The 22228-nt window shown below is 41.9% G+C and overlaps 1 protein-coding gene and 2 pseudogenes across 1 annotated transcript; all 3 read right to left on the bottom strand.

Annotated features, from left to right (window-relative positions):
• LOC102180033 lies at positions 618-3771 on the bottom strand (annotated as a pseudogene).
• LOC102180306 (olfactory receptor 7G1-like) lies at positions 7993-8931 on the bottom strand. The gene has a single exon (XM_013977015.2). The coding sequence runs from the start codon at positions 8929-8931 to the stop codon at positions 7993-7995; it is 939 nt and encodes a 312-aa protein (XP_013832469.2).
• Positions 14731-15349, bottom strand: LOC102178349 (annotated as a pseudogene).

Genomic DNA, 22228 nt, shown 5'->3' on the forward strand with positions numbered 1-22228 from the left:
CCGCCTTTAGAAAGTTTTCCTCACTAATCAAGTTCAAATAGCTCACAATCTTTTCAAATGACTGAGATAAGCTAATCATGCCAACTTTACAGATGATGAAGCTGAATACTGTGATGCAAATATCAGCTTACGCATGTCCCATTTACCAGTGAACAACCCCAGGAACTCCCGAACTGGGGTGTGAAAGATCAGCCAGCATGTGTTACAATAGCCTTAATTCTAGAGTGCAGTTCACATGGTGCTATCTAGGGAATCAGACAGAATCTATCTTTGCATGACCACAAACTTGATTAAATCCTTTCCTTCACCTTCTCTGATATCCTTTATGCTGAGAACATTCCCCAGCGAAACTACTATAGCACAAACCTCTGCCTCAGACTCAGCTTCTCTTGGCCCTAACCAAAAACCTTATCTTAGAGAACTGAAATTTTGTGTCAAACATCACAGAGCTAGACAAAGAATAAGTTGGGTTTAAACCCGAAATTAAAATGCACTTAGCCATCATGTTATATATTCATTTAAGAACCTGGTGATGAAAGAGTCAGGCATTCTAGCTCATCAGTAATCCTCTAACTTGGCCTTATTCTAGTAGCCTTTATCTCAAATTCAGGGACACATCACAGTAAAGAAAGGACACTACCAGTGAGGTTCCTCAAAGCTCCTTTCATGTCCCTGCTCCTCAGGCTATAGACGAAGGGGTTCATTATGGGAGTGACCACAGTGTACATCAATGAAGTCACTGCAGTTTTCCCAGAGAACTCAGAAATGGCAGAACAAATATACAGTCCAAAACCTGTTCCATAGAACAAGGAAAGAACTGAGAGGTGAGACCCACAGGTAGAAAAAGCTTTATACTTTCTGCTTGATGATGGCATTCTCAAAATAGAGGAAACGATTTGAGTATAAGAGAAAATGATTCCAGAAAAAGGAATGCCACCTAATATGCTTACTGCAAAATACAGGACAATATTATTAATAAGGATGTCAGAGCAGGCAAGCTTGATGAGCTGAACAGCTTCACAGAAGAAAAGGGAGATTTCCAAGTCTTTGCAGAAGGACAGTCGCAACACCATCAGACTGTGGAGCAGGGCGTCCGCAATGCTGATGGGTAATGAGATGAGAATCAGCACAGCGCAGAGGTGGGGGTTCGTGATGACAGTGTATCTAAGGGGTGACAAATGGCCACATAGTGGTCGTAGGCCATTGCTCCAAGAAGAAAATTTTCACAACTAACATATATCAGGGCAAAGCAGATCTGGGTGAGACAGCCTGTGTAAGTGATGCTCTGATTCTGGGTTTGGACAGTCACTAGAATCTTTGGGATCATGGTTGTGCTTAAACAGATATCAGTAAAGGACAGATTGACGAGGAAGAAGTACATGGGGGTGTGGAGGTGGAGGTCAGAGATGACAGCCAGGATGAGCAGGTTTCCCAGGACAGTGACCAGGTACACGGACAGGAACAGGCTGAAGAAAATGGTCTTCAGTTCTGGGTCCTGTGTCAGTGTCATGAGAAGGAATTCTGAAACATGTGTGATTTATGGATTCCATGTTGTTGATGATCTGATGAAAAAGATGTGGTTAAAATAGACATGGAAACCTGCGATCCCTAGATGAGCATCAGGAGTATCACAAAGATCCACACCATCTTGGGAAGGGAAGGAGATTAATGAAGGGAGGGGAAAAGTAATGCCTTTTGCATGCATATTTTTCTGTTCTTAAAAAATATAACCAAAGTTGGTATATCAGAGCATGAGCAGTTAATTCTAAAAAGGATAAAGACATGGTTCTTTTATAAATTATCTGTACTGTTCTGATTATTTGAAACATTAGGGGACTTCCCTGATGGTCCAGTAGCTAAGACACTGTGTTCCCAATGTAGAGAGCCTGGGTTTGATCCCTGGTCAGGGAACTAGATCCCATATGCTACAACTAAGACCTATTAACAAAATTAGTAATTTTATAAAGAGAAACAGATGAGGGAGGCCATTGAAAATTTTGTCTGGATCCCCAGTGACCTCAGGACCAGGGAAAAGAAATAATACATAGGTATGTCAAGAACCAAAAATGGAAAGATAAGATGAAACTTATCAACTTTTCTCCCCTCCCCTGCAATGAAAGACGCACAAAGAAATGTTGGACAATTCTTTAAAAGTCACCCTGTATCTGAACAGGAAGATTTCTGCCGGGGTCCAGCCCCGGTGGATCCAGGGAATTCGAAGGGTGGACGGCGTTGGCGTGGAAAGACTTGTTTATTTATTAATATGAGATTCGATTAGGAAACTATAGCGTAGTAGGAAGATTAAGTGGAGGAAGAGGGCTGAATAGCTTGGTTTACACGGAAGGCCAATAAAATTCCAGACAAGGAATTTGCACCATCTACGTTGGGCCACCGGCACCCGCTTGAATATCTAAGGGTGCCTCGCCTTAAGCTCCCTTTCGCGCGGGTCTTAACAGCCAGGGCAAGTAAGTAGACCTGGCGAGCCTCCGCGCCCCAGGTGGAGATTCAGCCTGAAATTAAAGTAAAGAGCAGAGGGAGGGAAAGGGAAAGAAAAAGAGAGAGAGACACGGGGGGAGCCAGATTCCCAAGAAACCAGGCCGAGAGACTAGTCCCAGAAACTGGTCCGAGAAGCTGGTCCGAGAAACTGGCCCCTGGCCCCTGGCCCCCGGCCCCTGGCCCCTGGCCCCCATCCTTTATTGTTCAGAAGGCCTTTTATACTTTTGATAAAATATGGAGATCAATGGGTAACACAGAATTATGTAGCGTTCGCAGCCCAGACTCTTTCTATACATCATTTTGTATACAAAAGGTCTCAGGTGATTTACATTATCTTCTGGCCAAGAGGCTTGTTAACACTTTTTGGCTCTCTTCTTTAATGAATGTTAATTTTGTTTCCCCTGAAGTGTTTTTCTTTAATCTGCATCTCCTTAAAGCATTAAAGTTACATCTCTATAGAACAAAGGTGCAGTGGGTTATAACAAAGGTACTTAACTCAAAGATCTAATGTTGCTAATACCAGGTCTACTACTTGTTTTTCTATATACCAACTATATCTAAAAATAAAGGATATGAAAATTTGGCAGCAAGCATTGACCCAAAAAATGAAACTTTTAATCAGTCTTATTCTAAAGATTTTGACTCCTCGGAACCCCTACATTCCTAGGATGTTTTAAGCTTCCTGTGCCTCCTGCAGTCAGGAGGCCTCAAACAATCACATGCGCAGCTGTGCGAGTCCTGCAGGCAGGCTAGAAAGCCATCGGAGGGGTTTTTGGATTGAAACACTCTTTCAAATGCAGAAGACTAAAGCCCTGAATTGACTTTTTCCAGAAAATGTCAGAAGAGTGGAAAAGCAGAGCACAAAAGCCAGCAGATTTTTGTTGGGGTACATGCTTAGGAATTTCCAGAGGGGCCCCTGAAGTCTGAGCACGCCTTGCGTATGTCAGCTTCCTTCCTCATGACCTTGTCACGGGCTGGATTCCTCACACTGGCTCCCGGCAGATTTCTAATCAGAAAGAAGTACAAGGTCATATAGAGAGTTTCATATTAGTAAATCAAATATGCTTACAAATATTGGTGCAAAATATAAAAAAGGTGAAGATGTCATATGTTAGGCAGAGAGACTGGGTTCTAATCATCTGATGTATATGCTGTTTTCACAGCTTCCCCTGATATCCTTTATGCTGAGAACATTCACTAAATATTCCCTAAAGGAATTTAGGCTACCTTGTTGGTATCACAGTGAAAAGATGCTTGACATCTCTGATGTACCATGCAGAACAGCTGTCCTTAGGAAGAACAGAAGGTCTGAGTGAGTCACCAGCTCCTGGGCAGGAGGGATCATTTATGGGAAGAGTCTCAGGTGTGCTACTACTTTCCTAGAAAAGGTATAGTTGATTGAGGTAGTCACAGGCAGATCACAGTCTTGAACCCTGGAGATTCAATTTCCAAAGCTCCTCATTAACCAGGCAATTCACTGTCACTGTGATCCCAGGACAGTGCAAATCCTTAAGATCAAAACTGTACATGGGAGAAATTCAAGATGGTTGCTTTTCTGACCCCATGAGGCCAAGTAGACTTTTCTGCATCTGTACTGGCTCATGTTCATCACTTAACTTCTTAAAGCTGTAAGGGGTTACAATGTCATCCCAAGACAACAGTGGTCAAGCATAATCTCAGTTCAGTTCAGTTCAGTTGCTCAGTCGTGTCTGACTCTTTGCGACCCCATGAATTGCAGCACACCAGGTCTCCCTGTCCATCACCAACTTCCAGAGTTCACTCAAACTCATGTCCATCAAGTCGGTGATGTCATCCATCCATCTCATCCTCTGTCATGCCCTTTTCCTCCTGCCCCCAATCCCTTCCAGCATCAGGGTCTTTTCCAATGAGTCAACTCTTCACATGAGGTGGCCAAAGTATGGGAGTTTCAGCCTCAGCATCAGTCCTTCCAATGAACACCCAGGACTGATAATCTCAGTACATTTAATTATATTTTATCCATTATTTAACTGGAGAAGGCAATGGCACCCCACTCCAGTACTCTTGCCTGGAAAATCCCATGGATGGAGGAGCCTGGTGGGCTGCAGTCCATGGGGTCGCGAAGAGTCAGACACGACTGAGCGACTTCACTTTCTCTTTTCACCTTCATGCATTGGAGAAGGAAATGGCAACCCACTCCAGTGTTCTTGCCTGGAGAATCCCAGGGATGGGGGAGCCTGGTGGGCTGCCATCTATGCGGTTGCACAGAGTTGGACATGACTGAAGTGACTTAGCAGCAGCAGCAGCAGCAGCAATGCTATATTTTAAATGGATAACCAACAAGGACCTACTGCATAGCTCAGGGAACTCTGCTCAGCGTTATGCTGCAGCCTGGAGAGGGGGGATGTTTGAGGGAGAATGGATGCATGCATACATATGGCTGAGTTGCTTCGCTGTTCACTTGAAACTATCACAATATTGTTGATGTGCTACACCCGAATACAAAATAAAAACTTTAAAAAAAGATTTTCACCTGTTTGTCAATTAACTCCTTTCACTGTTTACTGCTACTCTATGAACCAGCAAAGATACAAGTTTCTTGATATTTTAAAACCAACATGAGACAGGATAGCCTTGTATTGTCATCCCTTACTATCTTAACCTCATTTGCTTTGAACACATAAAATAATAGAAAATACAAAAGACTTAGAAATATAGAGTTTAAAAAGCCAAAGGCATTTGTGGAGAGAATTGGGAGTGAACACAAGAGTTGGGGACTCTTTCTAGGACCACAACTTTGAACTTAGAACAATAGAAAGTTTCAAAAGAAGCCCCCAGGGCAGAACTGAATCAGGTTAGTCAGTGGTTTGGTAGGTGAATTTGGTGATGTCCTCAAAATCACTGAGTATCAGGGACTAGTTATCAGTCTGAATTCAAGGCTAGAGGACTGGTAGTTGCCAAGGGCAACTGCAAATCTGTTAGGTGATAATGTATGAATACAAAAATGGAAGGAGAGGGAGGAAAAAACCTAGCAAGTAAAATGAATCTACAATTCAAATTCTAAATATCAGGAAGAATATGATCCTAAAATGTTTAACCTACCAAACCAAGAATCAGATCATCAATTTGTTCCAGGATAAGATTTTTTTAAATAAACGTTTGATTTTTGCACGGGGCTTCTTTCACTCAGCATAATGCCACTGAGAATCATTCAAGTTGCTGCCTGTCTCAGTTATTCTTTACTGGTGTTTCTATTATAATGATTTAACTGCAGTTTACTTATGCATATCCACGGAAGTACATGTGAGTTGATTTTGTCTTGGGCTATTTTGAGTGAACTACTCAAAGTATTCATGCACAGGTTGAGGGGATGTATGATTTCATTTATATGATATCATGAAAAGCACAAAAAAGTAAGGCTAAAAAGCAGATCAGTGGCTCACAGTGGATCACAAACACAGAGGACCATGTGCCTACAGTCTAGTCCAGGGCAGTTGATGTAACTGCTCTGTATATTGACTGTGGCGGTGGTTGTAAGAATCAATGTATGTCTTAAAATACAGAGAGCCGCACACAAAAAGGGCATTTTGGTGTATGATCATTTTAAAACTAAATTTTTGAAAGATTAAATTGTGAGTATAGATAGCATTTTCAAAGAGAGACAGGAAAGTGTCTAGTTAAAAAATGACAATTCTAGGGAATTCCCTGATGGTCCAGTGATTAGGACTCTGAGCTTCGACTGTGGGGGGCCTGGATTTGATCCCTAGTCAGGGTACAAAGATCCTACAAGGCAAGCAGTGCAGCCAAAAATAATGATAATAATAACAACTCTAAAAACAAATTTAATAAAACATCTGATATATTTACATACCTTTATTCATAGTAGCACAATTTACACTAACCAAGGGGTAGGAGCAGTGTCCATTCAACTGTCCATCAAAGGATGAATAGATAAACAAAATGTATTATATACATACAATGGAATTACTTTCCCCATATCAGGAATTAGTTAAGGAGGTGACTTATGATCATAGTCTCAGTGATAAGATAGAAGGTAATATCTTGTAGGGGTTTCCCCAGTGGCTCAGCAGCAAAGAATCTGCCTGCAATGCAGGAGAACAGGAGATGTGAGTTTGATCTCTGGTTGGGAAGATCTCCTAGAAGAGAGCATGGCAATCCACTCCAGTACCCTTCCCTGGAGAATCCCATGGACAGAGGAGCTCGGTGGCTACAGTCCATAGGGTTGCCAAGAGTCGGACATGACTGAAGCAACTTAGCACGCATACACAATCTTGTGGATGATACCATGTAAGTGTATATTCTAAATAAAGCCTCGGTCAACAACAGACTCGGGGAAGGACAGTTGGGTTTTTTCCTCTGGGAACCATGTCTAGATATGATGCCTGCATCTGATGTAGGCATCTGGGCTCATGAGGGGAATCAACCCTAGCCTGAAGCCACTTCATGGAGGAATGAATGAATCTCTACTTTTCTGCTCCTGCACATTTTCTGCCTGTGAAATCTTTGTCATGAGAGATTACTATCTTTATAGTTTGGGCATGTTAGAGTCAGTATTTCTTTCCCTTATTTAAAGAAAGGCTTCCCCACAGATCAAGTTCAAAAACCTCACCATCATTTCAAACTACTGAGATAATCTAACCATAGCAATTCTTTACAACTGATGAAGCTGAATATTCTGGATGTAAATATTGGATCACACATGTCCAATATATCAGTACAGTCTCAGGAACTCCTGAACTGGGGTATAAAAGATCAGCCACTAGGTCTCACAGTAGGCTTACATCTAAGGTTCAATTCATACGGTGCTGTCCATAGACTCAGGCAGGATACATCTCTGCATGACCACAGATTTAAGTCCTTTCCCACTTTCTATAATAAAGATAAATTAATATTTTTCCCCACTTTCTTTGTGCTGAGAACATTCCCCATGAAATGACCATACCAAGAATATCTGCCTCAGATTCAGCTTCCATGTACCCTAACTGGGGAAAATTATCTTAGAGAATAGAAATCATTTGTCAAAAATCACAGTCCTACAATTAGAGAACAAACTTATGGTTGCTGAGGAAAGGATGGGGAGAAGGGATAGTTAGGGAGTTTGGGATGGACATGTACACTCTGCAATATTTAAAATGGGTAACCAACAAGGACCTACTGTATAGCACATGGAACTCTCCTTAATGTTGAGTGGCAGCCTGGATGGGAAGGAAGTATGGGGGAGAATGGATACATGTATATGTATGGCTGAGTCCCTTCACTGTAAACTCTCACAACATTGTTAATAGGCTATAGTGCAATACAAAATAAACTTTAAAAAATTGGTGCTTAAAAAAAAAAAAAGCAAGTCAGGTATTAACCCTAAGTTAAAATGCACTTAGCTATCATATTATCTATTCATTTAAGAACCTGGTGGTGAAAAAGGCAGGCTCTCTATCTCATTAGCATTCCTTTTACTTTGATTCATTGTAGTGAACCCATTCCAAACCCAATGACACATTACAGAAAAGAAGGTATCCTACCAATGAGTTTCCTCAAAGCTCCCTTCATGTCTCTGTTCCTCAGGCTGTAGATGAAGGGGTTCATCACGGGAGTGACCACAGTGTACATCAACGAAGCCACTGCAGTCTTCCTAGAAGAATTAGTAACTGCAGAACTAATATACACCCCAAAAGCTGTCCCATAGAACAAGGTAACAACTGAGAGGTGAGACCCACACGTGGAAAAAGCTTTATACTTTCTGCCTGATGATGGCATTTTCAAAATGGAGGAAACAATTTGAATATAAGAGAAAATGATTCCAAAAAGAGGAACACCAGCAAATAAGCTAGCCACAAAATATATCAGGATGTTATTGATGAGGGTGTCAGAACATGCAAGTTTGATGACCTGAACAACTTCACAGAAGAAGAGGGGGATTTCCAGGTCTGTGCAGAAGGACAGTCGCAACACCATCAGACTGTGGAGCAGGGCGTCCGCAATGCTGACGAACAAGGAGAGTAGAATCAGCTGAACACAGAGGTGAGGGTTCATGATGACTGTGTATCTCATTGGGTGACAAATAGCCACATAGCGGTCATAGGCCATTACTAAAAGGAGAAAACTTTCCCAACAAACAAAAGTCAGGGCAAAGCAGATCTGGGTGATGCAGCCTGTAAAAGTGATGCTCTGACTCTGTGCTTGAATGTTCACTAGGATCTTTGGGATCATGGTTGTGCTTAAACAGATGTCTGTAAAGGACAGATGGGAGAGGAAGTAGTACATGGGGGTGTGGAGGTGGGAGTCACAGATGACAGCCAGGATGATGAGCAGGTTTCCCAGGACAGTGACCAGGTACATGGACAGGAACAGTTTGAAGAAGGTGATCTTCAATTCTGGGTCCTCTGTCAGTCTCATAAGATGGAATTCTGAAACATCTGTGTGGTTTCTTGGTTCCATATTGTTTATAAATCTGATGGGAAAGATGTGGCCCCTAGTCCAGCTGCAGGTGTATCGCCAGAGGCAAACACCAGTTTGAGAAAGGGAGTAATGGAACAGAGGGACGCACATTATTTCGTTACGTTGAATAAAGACCTGAAATTACTAAAAGCAGTGTGTCAACGTTTGTTAATTATGGAAGGAGCTGAGGAATAGCCATTTTTAAAATTACACCATCAGGCTTCCCTGGTGACTCAGTGGTCAAGAATCCATTTGCCAATTTAAGAGACATGGTTCGATCCCTGATCCAGGAAGATCCCACATGCCCCGAGGCAACTAAGCCCATGCACTACAACTACTGAGCTTGTGCTCTAGACCTTGGGAGCTGCAATGGCTGAGCTCACGCACAACAACTACTGAAGCCCACATGCCCTAGCGCCTGTGCTCCGCAACAAGAGAAGTCACTGCAATGAGAAGTCTGCACACAGCAACTAGAGAATAGCCCCTGTCCTCAGCAACTAGAGAAAAGCCCTCTCAGCAATGAAGACTCAGCACAGCCAAAAATACATAAATTATAAATTATCTTAAAAGATAAAATTACACTATGTTGTTCTGATTATTTTTATAGTAACATTTGGTAACTTTATTAGGAGAAGCAGGTTATCAGGGCTGATGAGTCTATCTGAATCATCACCTCCTTCCCCAGAGACCTCACAGCCTGGCAACAGAGATAATACAAAGCTGTGTCAAAAATCCAGAAGTACAAGATACGGTCAAACTGCCCAAGCCTCCTCCCTGAATCGCTACAGAAAGGAAGTTAAACGGCAGCAACGTGGAAAACATGGAAAACAATCACCATGTTTGTAAATAAGCACATTCCTGCTGACAAGGCAAACAGTCTTTGAGAATGGAGAGGCAGTAGGAGACTGAGAGAATAAGAGCTGTTTGAAGATTACAGGAAAGATACAAGGAACATGTCGAGAAAATAGAAGACAGGCAAGAGGCAAATGGATGCCTTGGTTCTAATAATTTTATGTATGTCCTCTTCTCACAATTTCCCCTGGTTAAACTTGTGGTAAAACACCTCTCTTGATTGCCAAGCAGGAATGAAGGTTTACCTGAATACTTTACTAGGTAATGACGGACTCTTGTCGAGATGCAATGATACGTCTCCTAGATGTTGAGTAATGGAAGCTGAAGTTTAAGGAGACGGACTGAGTGAAGCACTAGGCTCCTGAGCAGGGCGGGGAGGAGGGTCATTTCCAGGAGGAGGCACATGTGTGCTGATATTATTGAGGAAGTGCTGTTGAGTGAGGCTGTCACTGACAATTTTTAGTCTCTGTACCTTTGGAGGACCAATACCCAAAGCTCCTCATTAGTCAAACAATTTTGTCATCATGCTGATGCCAGGCCAATGCAAATCCTTAAAGACCAAGAAGATATAATGGAAGAATTTAGGGTGGTGGAGTCTCTGATGCTATGAGGCCAGGTATTCACCAGTCACTGTTCCACCTTTTTCTGCTCATATATATTTCACATCCAGTGCAAATGTGGACACACCATTCTTCTCTAATTGGACAACAGTATTCTTTTTCTTAGATACAACCAATGACATATCCACATAATCAATACTATCAGTTATAATTGGTTATGGTTTATAATTGTAGATGTGAAACTCATTCATTCATTCATTCCAGCCATATAAGAAAGAATGAAATTCTGACACATTACAGCATTACGCATTACAATCTTAAAAGCCTTATGCTATGTTAAATAAACCAAGCCAAAAAGGACAAATATTATATGATTTAAGTTATGAGGTATCTAGAATAGGCAACTTCATAAAGACAGAAAGTATGATGGTGGTTGCAGAGGATAAGGATTGGTTTTTAAGAGAGCTGGACTATATTAAAAGTTGTTTATTTCTGTACTGAGTAATAAAAGCACGTCGATATTGATGCGGTGAGCAATGTCACGTGTGGAGATATTTCACTGGAAGTTTACTTGCCTTGCTTTGTTCTTCACTATACTGAAAGAACAATTATAAATTTTCATTTTTTGAATCACTTGTTTTAGTAGCTTATTTTTAAAGTGCTTGAATTTCTCAGTCTTTCCCTTTTGGATTGTGCTATTCTTTCAAATACTCAACTTCTCTAAGGTCATAAAAATATCTTTGCATATTATCTTCCAAGATTTTAATCACTTTGAATAGATATAAAATTTATCATTTCAAAAGTTGCTAACAGAAAAAAAGTAGGAATTTGACCATCAATCAAGTTTTGCCCTATTTCTTTACATCAGGCAAGATTAAAATTCCAAAGTTGACCTGGATGGATTTTAAAATATTTAAAGTTAAAGTTAAATGTAAATTCTAATTAAGTCAGGGGCTTTGTTCTTTGGACTAACTGTGAAGAAACTGATGGAATATTTGTTTATTATGTTACAAATGGAATTTTGTTTACTACTCAAAATAAAGTGGTTCTCCTTTTAAAAAAGAAAAAAATATTATTTCAGCCATTTAAAACGTACAATTCCATGGCATTAAGAACATCCACAATGTTGTGTGACCACTAACATTATCCATTTCCTGGTCATTTTCATCACCCTGAACAGAAATTCTTTATGTATTAAATAATAACTCTGAGAAATTCCATGGCATTCCAGGATTAGGGAATTCCTGGCATTTTCACTGGTATAACCAGGGTTCAATCCCTGGTTAAGGAACTAAGATCCTGCAAGCCTTGACGAATGGCAAAAAACAAAAACCACAAAAAACCCCTGCAAATTCTGCATTTCATTCTTTTCTCAGAACTTTCAGAAGGAGCCCAACACTTTGACTTTTGCCCAGTATAGTTGATTTCAGGCTTTTGCCTTCCAAGACTGCAAAAGAAAACATTTGTGTTGTTTTAAGATACTAAACTTGTGATATGTGTTACAATGACAGTGAGTAAGTGAAAGTTGCTCAGTTATGTCTGACTCTGCGATCTCATGGACTGGAGCCCATCAGGCTCCTCTGTCCACAGAATTCTTCAGGCAAGAATCCTGGAGTGGGTTGCCATTTCCTTCTCCAGGGGATCTTCCCAACCCAGGGACTGAACCCAGATCTTCTGCATTGTAGGCAGATTCTTTATCAACTAAGCCACCAGGGAAGTCCATTACAGTGAAAATAGGAAACTAATGCAGAACATGTCCCAATTCAGGCTGATAATAAAAACAATGTCTTTGGAGCATCTCCTGGGCAAGATTCTTTTTGCACTGCAAAAAGACCAAAGGAGAGGGAGAGAGTTTTATTTCTAGTTACTGTGTCTGACAATATTAAATCTGTATGCAGGCCAAGAAGCAACAGTTAGAACTGGACATGGAACTGTAGACTGGTTCCAAATCAGGTAAGGAGTGTGTAGAGACTGTATTGTCACCCTGCTTATTTAACTTCTATGCAGAGTACATCATGACAAACACTGGGCAGGAGGAAGCACAAGCTGGAATCAAGATTGCTGGGAAAAATATCAATAACCTCAGATATGCAGATGACACCACCCTTATGGCAGAAAGCAAAGAAGAACTAAAGAGCCTCTTGATGAAAGTGAAAGAGGAGAGTGAAAGGTAGGCTTAAAACTCAATATTCAGAAAACTAAGATCATGGCATCCGGCCCCATCACTTCATGGGAAATAGATGGGGAAACAGTGGAAACAGTGACAGATTTAATTTTGGGGGGGTCCAAAATCACTGCAGATGGTGACTGCAGCTATGAAATGAAAAGACACTTGCTCCTTGGAGAAAAGTTATGACCAACCTAGACAGCTTATTAAAAAGCAGAGCCATTACTTTGCCAACAAAGGTCTGTCTAGTCAAAGCTATGTTTTTTCCAGTAGTCATATACGGATGTGAGAGTTGGGCTATAAAGAAAGCTGAGCACTGAAGAATTGATGCTTTTGAACTGTGGTGTTGGAGAAGACTCGAGAGTGCCTTGGACAGCAAGGAGATCCAACCAGTTCATTCTAAAGGAAATCATTCCTGAATATTCACTGAAAGAACTGATGCTGAAGCTGAAACCAGTACTTTGGCCACCTGATGCGAAGAGCTGACTCATTTGAAAAGACCCTGATGCTGGGAAAGATTGAAAGGGGGAGGAGAAGGGGACGACAGAGGATGAGATGGTTGGATGGCATCACTGACTTAATGGACATGAGTTTGGGTAAACTCCAGGAGTTGGTAATGAACAGGGAGGCCTGGAGTGTTACAGTCCATGGTGTTGCAAAGAGTTGGACATGACTGAGCAACTGAACTGAACTGAACTGATTGTATCTGAAAGTGCTTCCCTGGTGGCTCAGCAGTAAAGAATCTGCCTGCAATGCAGGAGATGCAATGGATGCAGGAGATGTGGGTTTGATCCCTGGGTCAGGAAGATCCCCTGGAGAAGGGAATGACAACCCACTCAACCATTCTTGCCTGGGAAATCCCAAGCACAGAAGAGCCTGGTGGGCTACAGTCCACAGGGTCACAAAGATGGACACGACCAAGCAACTGAGCACGCACACATGTTATGTCTGAAATGTCTTTGCCATTGGTGAGCGTCAGGGGACCAGTCTTAAGAGGAAGGCAAGAAGAATGAAATGGAGTCCTGTGCTTTTGTGCCTAGACCTACCAGACCTTTGAAGTCATTGTTAGAAAAGATGATAATTGTTTTTTTCATTTGACCCTGTTGGAGTCAAGACTTTTACCTTGTTATTGATGAAGGCCAGCATTCTCACTGACAGAGTTGAAGTAATTAAAATCTTCCAAAAGTAAATATGATAATATCATTATGCCAATTTTGTAGATGAGGAAGCTGAGCTTAGAAAGTTCAAGTAAACTGTCAAAAGTCACAGAGCTATTGTTTAGTAGAAGTAGGATTCAAATTAAGATGGTCTGATTCCAAAATTCTTACCCCCAAAAAATATAAAAATGAGAACTTTCCTGGTCCAGTGGCTAAGACTCTGGATGAAGAAATTCATCTCTAGAATATCATCGTTCTATACTCCCCTCCCCAATGCAGGGGACCTGGGTTTTATCCCTGGTCAAGGAACTAGATCCCACACGCTGCAACTAAGACCCGGAGCGGCCAAATAAGTAAATATTTTAAAATAAAGTAAAATGAAATTAAAAAAAGGGAAACCCTAGTTTTTTAACTAAAAAAATTTTCATCATTAACCATTTGATCTCTCTGGTATTAAGTATTTCAAGAAGTTGGTCAGACTTTCTGGACTTATTATTTATCTCTCCCTTTTATATTCTAGGAAGTGAAAGTCAGCCAGTTGTGTCCAACTCTTTGCACCCCTGGAACTCTTTACAGCCCCATGGATTGTAGTCCACCTGGCTCCTCTGTCCATGGGATTCTCCAGGCAAGAATACTGAAGTGGGTTGCCATTTTCTTCTCCAGGGAATCTTCCTGACCCAGGGATTGAACCTGGATCTCCTTCACTGCAGGCAGATTCTGTACCATCTAAGCCACCAGGGAAGTGCTATATTCTAGGAATATAAGTACAAAGCAACTGAACATCAATGGAAAGATGATATTCTAGAGATGAATTTCTTCAAAGCCCCCATCATGTCCTTGTTCCTACAGACAAAGGGGTTCATCATAGGAGTGACCATAGTGTACACCACAGATACACTGCATTCTTTCTGGAGGAATGAGTAGCTACGCAACTAAGGTACACCCCAAAGCCTATCTTGTAAAACAATGAAACAACTATTAATTGTGACTCACAATTAATAGAAAATGCCTTATATTTTCCACCAGAACAGACAATTCGAGTATAAGAGACAATTAGAGACAATTATCCCAGAGAGACGAATAACACCCAACAGGCTGATCCCACTAAATACCCAAGTATGTTATTGACGATGTTGAACAGGAGAGTTTGAGCATATGAGCTAGTTCACAGAAAAAGTGGGGAATTTTCAGGTCTGTCCAAAGGACAGCCGCAGGGCCATCGGAGTGTGGAGCAGGGTGTCGAGAACACTAATAGAGAAAGAGACCAAAGCCAGCAGCCTGCAGAGCTTGGGATTCATGATGGTCTTGTACCTTGATGGGTGACAGATGGCCACAAATCGATCATAGGCCATCATTACCAGCACTCCATTTTCCAGTCTAGCAAACATCTGGACAAAGCAGATTTGTAACTGTGTAACTGATGGATTTGCTCTGGGTCTGGATGTTCACCAGCATCTTAGGTACGGTTGTGGAGGTGAAACAGATGTCTACAAAGGACAAGTTGGAGAGGAAGAAGTACATGGGGGTGTGGAGGTGATGGCCAGGATGATGAGAAGGTTACCTAGCACAGTGACCAAGTACATGGACAGGAACAGGCAGAAAAGGAGGGGCTGCAATTCTGGATCCCCTGACAGTCCCAGAAGGAGGAATTCAGAGGTACTGGAGAGGTTTCCAGGTTTCATGCTGTCAGTGGAGCTGATAAAAAGATGGAGACAAGAAAACAAAACTTCAGAGAAACTTCCTTAATTTTGTGTCTGTGGGGTTTTTTTCCTGTAAGATTTATTTATTTGTGGCTGCATTGGGATCTTGTTGCTGCTCGAGAGCTTTCCCTAGTTGTGTCAAGCTGTGGCTACTCTTCATTGTGGTGTGCAGGCTTCTTACTGAGTGGCTTCTCTTGTCGCGGGGCACAGGCTCTAGGGTGCTCGGGCTTTAGTAGTTGCGGCACACAGTCTTAGTCACTCCGAGGCATGTGGGATCTTCCCAGAGCAGGGATTGAACCCGTGTCCCCAGTATTGGCAAGTGGATTCTTAAATACTGGACTACCAGGGAAGCCCCGTGTGTCTGTTTTGAAACCAAACCAATTACAGGTCTTTTTCCCTGCTTCCTCCTCTCCCCTTTTCTCATTTTACATTTCCGCAAAAATGTCCTAAGCTTTTATAGTCCATCTATTGTTTGTCAAGTAGGGGTACTTACTTGGAAGAACAGTCATGGAATGTTGTTTTCTCCCTTAAGATGCCTCTAAGCAAATCATTCCAGTATGAAATTAGGACTGCATTCTAGGGACCTCCATGATGGTCCAGTGGCTAACACTCTGTGCTCTCACTACAGGGGGCCCAGGTTCGATCCCTGGTCAGGGAACTAGATCCTGCTGCATCTAAGAGGTCACAAGCTACAATAAAGAACAAAAGATCCTGCATGCCACAACAAAATCAAAGATCCCACATACCCCAACAAAGACCCAGCACAGCCAAATAAATATTTTTTAAAAGACTGTATGTACTCTAGAATACAGTTTGGGAAAATACAGTCTGTGGATGAAATTCTGCCTGCTGTTTGAAAGTGAAAGTCGCTCAGTGGTGTCCGACTCTTTGTGACTCTGTGGACTATATAGTCCATGGAATTCTCCAGGCCAGAATAGAGGAGTGGGTAGCTGTTCCCTTTTCCAGGGGATCTTCTCAACCCAGGGATTGAATCCAGGTCTCCTACATTGCCGGTGGATTCTTTACCAGCTGAGCCACCAGGGAAGACCAAGGATACCGAAGTGGGTAGCCTATCCCTTCTCCAGAGGAGCTTCCAGACTCAGGAATGGAACCAGGGTCTCCTGCATTGCAGGCGGATTCTTTATACCTGTTGAGCTACCCAGGAAGTCTCATTTTATTTATTTTCAGCTCAGTTCAGTTCAGTCGCTCAGTTGTGTCCGACTCTTTGTGACCCCATGAATCGCAGCACGCCAGGCCTCCCTGTCCATCACCATCTCCCGGAGTTCACTCAAACTCACGTCCATTGAGTAACAGTAAATAAAGGCTTATTGGAACACAGTCATTCGTTTATTTACTGTCCTTGGCAGCTTCCTTGTTACATCTGAGTTGACAATACTCATGTCAAAGACCATATGGCCCACAAAACCTACAACTTACTATTTGGCTCTCTCTTGAAAAAAATGTGCCTACCTCTAGCCTAGAATCTTGATTAAATTTAGGTTCAATTTTTGGCAAACATCCTTAAACATTTTCATGAGGAAGCACATGTCTGTTTGTCTTCTTATAACACTTTTCGCCTGGATCCATTAACTCACCATGAATTATTAAAGGATGATATTTTAATTCTTTTTTCAATTATTGGCTGAACTGCTTCCAATAAGTATTAGAGAAACTTCCTCTAAACAAATAGGTTGATTTCTCAAGAAATTGAGCTCTTATAGCAAAAGCTGAATACATCTCGATTCTTGTGTTCACTTTGCTTTTCTCCCTTGGTCTAATGCCTAGAAGGGAACTTGAGAGTGAGACAGAGTGAAAAAGGAGAGACAGAGGAAGGAGGACATCCCAAGAATAATGTTTCAAGGCTGAGTAAGGAAGGATGTGCACAAATTCCCACTGGGAATCCTCTTAGTATAATGAAATAGAGGGAGGAAATCATTTAAATAAGTGATGGCATGGCTATGATATGCCATGTTATTACAATACTATTTTAATGTTATTTCATCGTACTTTATTTTTTGAAAGTTCATCATATTAACTTTTTAATGTTCAAAATAAAAACATTTAACTTAGTTCTACATGTATAAAGCTAACCTTAAAAAATATTAAAGGGGAAAAGCAATTTATACACAGCTAGAGTATGGTCACAGTTATGAGAATATATAAATACCCCTTAAAATGAACAATTGTTTACTTTTATGATGTTTTATAATGTCAGATTTCAAGCATCTGGAAAAGTACAAAGAGTGACAATGAAGGGCTTAAACCTACCAGGGGACTTCCTTGGTGGCTCAGCAGTAAAGAATGCCTGCAATGCAGGAGACTGCCTGCCATGCAGGAGACTGCCTGCCATACAGGAGACATGGGTTCCATCCCTGGGTTGAAACTTCCAGGGAAGTTTCCCTGGAGAAGGAAATAGCAACCCACTTCAGTATTCTTGCTTGGGAAATCCCATGGACAGAGGAGTCTGGTGGACTACAGTTCTTGGGGTTTCAAGAGTTGGACACGACTTAACGACTAAACCACACCACCATCACCACCAAACCTACCAGAAAACATGATCTAATTCAAATTCAAGTATTGTTTCAAATTTCGTTCATTTTTTTACAGTATTTAAAATTTTCATTTGGCTGCACTGGGTCTTAGTTGCAGCACAGAGGATATTTTTAGCTGCAGCATGCAAACTTGCATGAAGCATGTGGGATTCAGTTCCCTGATCAGGAATCAAACCTGAGCCCCATGTATTGGAAGGGTGGAGTCTTACCCATTGGGCCACTAGGGAAGTCCTGGCCCATTGATTTTAACCCCTGGCCCATTGATTTTAACATACATTCTCACATCAATGGGTATTTGGGTACGTCTAATTCTGTTTCCTAGAGTATTTATGGAGACACATCCATAAGTAACAACAGTGTTAAACTAAGCATGGTGAATGCCCACCAAGTATTCTCTGGGAAGAGCAGGAGGAAAATAATAAGAAAGAGGACTTCCTGTGTATGTGTATGACTTATCTTTAAAATTGTCTATTTTAATATAATTTTATTTAACCCAATATACACAAAATGTTGTCTCAACATGAAACCAATATAAAAATTATTAGTGAGCTATTTTATATTATTTTTTCATAGAGAGAGTTCAAAGTCTGGTTATGTTTTATGGTTAGAGCACATCTCAATTGGGGTGCCAGATTTTCATCAGAAATATTTGACCTATATTTTTAATGATTTTTTTAAAATGGAGAATAATTGCTTTACAATGTTGTGTTAGATTCTGCTGTATAGCAAAGTGAATCAGCCTTGGATGTGTGCTCAGCCGCTTCAGTAGTGTCTGACTCTTTGTGACCCCATGGACTCTAGCCCACCAGGCTCCTCTATCCATGGGATTCACCAGGCAAGAATACTGGAGTGGGTTGCCAGGCCCACCTCCCGGGAATCTTCACAACCCAGGGATCAAACCAGTGTCTTCTGTGTCTTCTGCATTGAAGGCAGATTCTTTACTGCTGAGCCACTGGGGAAACCCCAGTCAGCCATACATATACATATATCCCCTCTCTCTTAAGCCTCATAGACACAAACCCCCATCCCATCCCTCTAAGTCATCACATAGCACTGAGCTGAGCTCCCTGTGTTATACAGCAGTGTCCTTCTGGCTACTTATTTTACATATGGTAATTAATGTTTCAGGACTTCCCTGGTGGCTCAGATAGTAAAGAATCTGCCTGCAATGGGGGAGACCTGGGTTCAATCCCTGGGTCAGGAAGATCTCCTGGAGGAGGAAATGGCAACCCACTCCAGTATTCTTTTTTTTTTTAAATTTAATTGGAGGCTAATTACAATATTGGTTTTTGCCATACATTGACATGAGTTAGCCATGGGTGTACATGTGTCCCCCATCCTGAAACCCCTCCCACCTCCCTCCCCATCCCATCCCTCAGGGTCATCCCAGTGCGCTGACCTTGAACATCCTACCTCATGCATTGAACCTGGATTGGCGATCTATTTCACATATGGTAATATATATGTTTCAGTGCTATTCTCTCAAATCATCCCACCCTTGCCTTCTCCCACAGAGTCCAAAAGTCTGTTCTATACACCTGTGTCTCTTTTGCTGTCTCACATATAGGGTCATCGTTACCATCTTTATAAATTCCATATATATGCTTTAATATACTGTATTGATGCTTTTCTTTCTGACTTACTTCACTCTGTAAAATAGACTACAGTTTCATCCACCTCATTAGAACTGCTTCAAATATGTTCTTTTTAATAGCTGAGTAATATTCCATTGTGTACATGTACCACAGCTTTCTTATCCATTCATCTGCTGATGGACACCTAGGTTGCTTCCATGTCCTAGGTATTGTAAACAGTGCTGTGATGAACATTGGGGTACATGTGTGTCTTTCAATTCTGGTGTGTATGCCCAGCAGTGGGATTGCTGGGTCATAAGGCAGTTCTATTTCCAGTTGTTTAAGGAATCTCCACACTGTTCTCCATAGTGGCTGTACTAGTCTGCATTCCCACCAACAGTGTAATAGGGTTCCCTTTTCTCCACACCCTCCCCAGCATTTATTGTTTGTAGACTTTTTGATAGCAGCCATTCTGACTGGCGTGAGATGGTGCCTCATTGTGGTTTTGATTTGCATTTCTCTGATAATGAGTGATGGTAAGCATCTCTTCATGTGTTTGTTAGCCATCTGTATGTCTTCTTTGGAGAAATGTCTGTTTAGTTCTTTGGCCCAGTTTTTATTCACTTCCAGTATTCTTGCCTGTATAATTGCATGGACAGCAGAGCCTGGCAGGCTACAGTCTGTGGGGTCACAAAGAGTCAGACATGACTGAGCGACTAACACACACACACACTCACACACAGTTTCAATGCTACTCTTTCAATGTGTCCCACCCTCTCCTTCCCCTGCTGTGTCCACAAGCCCCTTCTCTTCATCTGTGGCTCTATCCTTGCCCTGCACAAGGTTCATTGGTGGTATTTTTCCAGATTCCATATATATGCATTAATGTCTGGTATTTGTTTTTCTATCTGATTCACTTCATCTATATTTAGATTTCCTACAATTTATAGTTGAAAAGGCAGGTTCATATATCCGCATGCTCTAAAACACGTATGTTTTCCTGAAACTGCACTGAGACCCTGCTTGCTCTGAAAGCTCATAGCTCCCGGCTTCTGTCCGGGCAGTTTTCTTCTGAGCATCTAGTATGATCTGTAATGCTGTCTGCCTTCGACGCAATTTTTAAAAAGTGTCTGAAGCCAATAAGGCAAAAGGTCTGCATTAATTCTGGAAGGTGGTGGCAGGGCTATTTATTTTACTGCTCACTGTGCTGTTTTCATGGTTTAAAATATTTTGTAATGTTTCGCTGGGAGGTTTTCAAAGAACAGCTAGAAAAGTAGACCAGTGGGTCTCAACCTCCTTGCCCAGAGTTCTCACCAGTAGGAGATCAGGACAAGACTTGAATTCTCTAAGAATGAAATCTGGAACAAGGAATGGGAAAATCAAAAAGCCGAACTCACCCCACTCCAGGCCCACTCACGACCAAAAAAACTGGTAGAGAATTATAGAACACGTGCCAGATTTCTGAAGGGGATCATTCATGCTCAGGTGGGTCCCTGGGATTTAGGAGATCAGCACCAGAAATGATGAAAGCTGAAGGTAAACTGGATGAAAGTGGGAGGATAAATATACCAATGTCAAAAACTTGTCATCTTACTTATAATTCCTTTGAACTACTTCTCTTACCTCTTGGATGTCCTCCAGATAGACTGGTTAAAAAAATAAACTCGGGCTCCCCTCGTGGTTCAGTAGTGAAGAAGCCACTTGCCGATGTAGGAGACAGGGGTTTGACCCCTGATCAGGGAAGACCCCACATACTGCAGAGCAACTAAGCCCATGTGGCTCAACTCTAGAGACCAGGAGCTGCAACTGTTGGTGCCTACACGTCACGATGATTGAAGCCTTCTCACCATAGAGCCTATGCTCAGCAACAAGAGAAGCCACCACAATGAGAAGCCAGAACATTGAAACTAGAGAACAGCCTCCTCTCTTGTAAGAACTAGAGCAAAGCTCTCACAGCAACAAATACCCAGCACAGTTCAGTTGCTCAGTTGTGTCCTACTCTTTGTGACCCCATAAATTGCAGAACGCCAGGCCTCCCTGTCCATCACCAACTCCCGGAGTTCACTCAAACTCATGTCCCTCGAGTAGGTGATGCCATCCAGTCATTTCATCTGTCGTCCCCTTCTCCTCCTGCCCCCAATCCCTCCCAGCATCAGAGTCTTTTCCAATGAGTCAACTCTTCCCATGAGGTGGCCAAAGTATTGGAGTTTCAGCTTTAGCATCAGTCATTCCAAAGAACACCCAGGACTGATCTCCTTCAGAATGGACTGGTTGGATCTCCTTGAAGTCCAAGGGACTCTCAAGAGTCTTCTCCAACACCACAGTTCAAAAGCATCAATTCTTCGGTGCTCAGCCTTCTTCACAGTCCAACTCTCACATCCATACATGACCACTGGAAAAACCATAGCCTTGACTAGACGGACCTTTGTTGGCAAAATAATGTCTCTGCTTTTGAATATGCTGTCTAGGTTGGTCATAACTTTCCTTCCAAGGAGTAAGCGTCTTTTAATTTCATGGTTGCAATCACCATTTGCAGTGATTTTGGAGCCCAAGAAAATAAAGTCTGACACTGTTTCCACTGTTTCCCCATCTATTTGCCATGAAGTGATGGGACCAGATGCCATGATCTTCATTTTCTGAATGTTGAGGTTTAAGCCAACTTTTTCACTCTCCTCTCTCACTTTCATCAAGAGGCTTTTTCGTTCCTCTTCACTTTCTGCCATAAGGGTGGTGTC

The sequence above is a fragment of the Capra hircus genome, chromosome 7, assembly GCF_001704415.2.
Source record: "Capra hircus breed San Clemente chromosome 7, ASM170441v1, whole genome shotgun sequence".
In the NCBI taxonomy this organism is placed as follows: domain Eukaryota; kingdom Metazoa; phylum Chordata; class Mammalia; order Artiodactyla; family Bovidae; genus Capra; species Capra hircus.

What these genes read in the sequence shown, in the direction of transcription:
- LOC102180306 (XM_013977015.2), bottom strand. Translation starts at nt 8,931, where the DNA reads ATGGAACCAAGAAACCACACAGATGTTTCAGAATTCCATCTTATGAGA.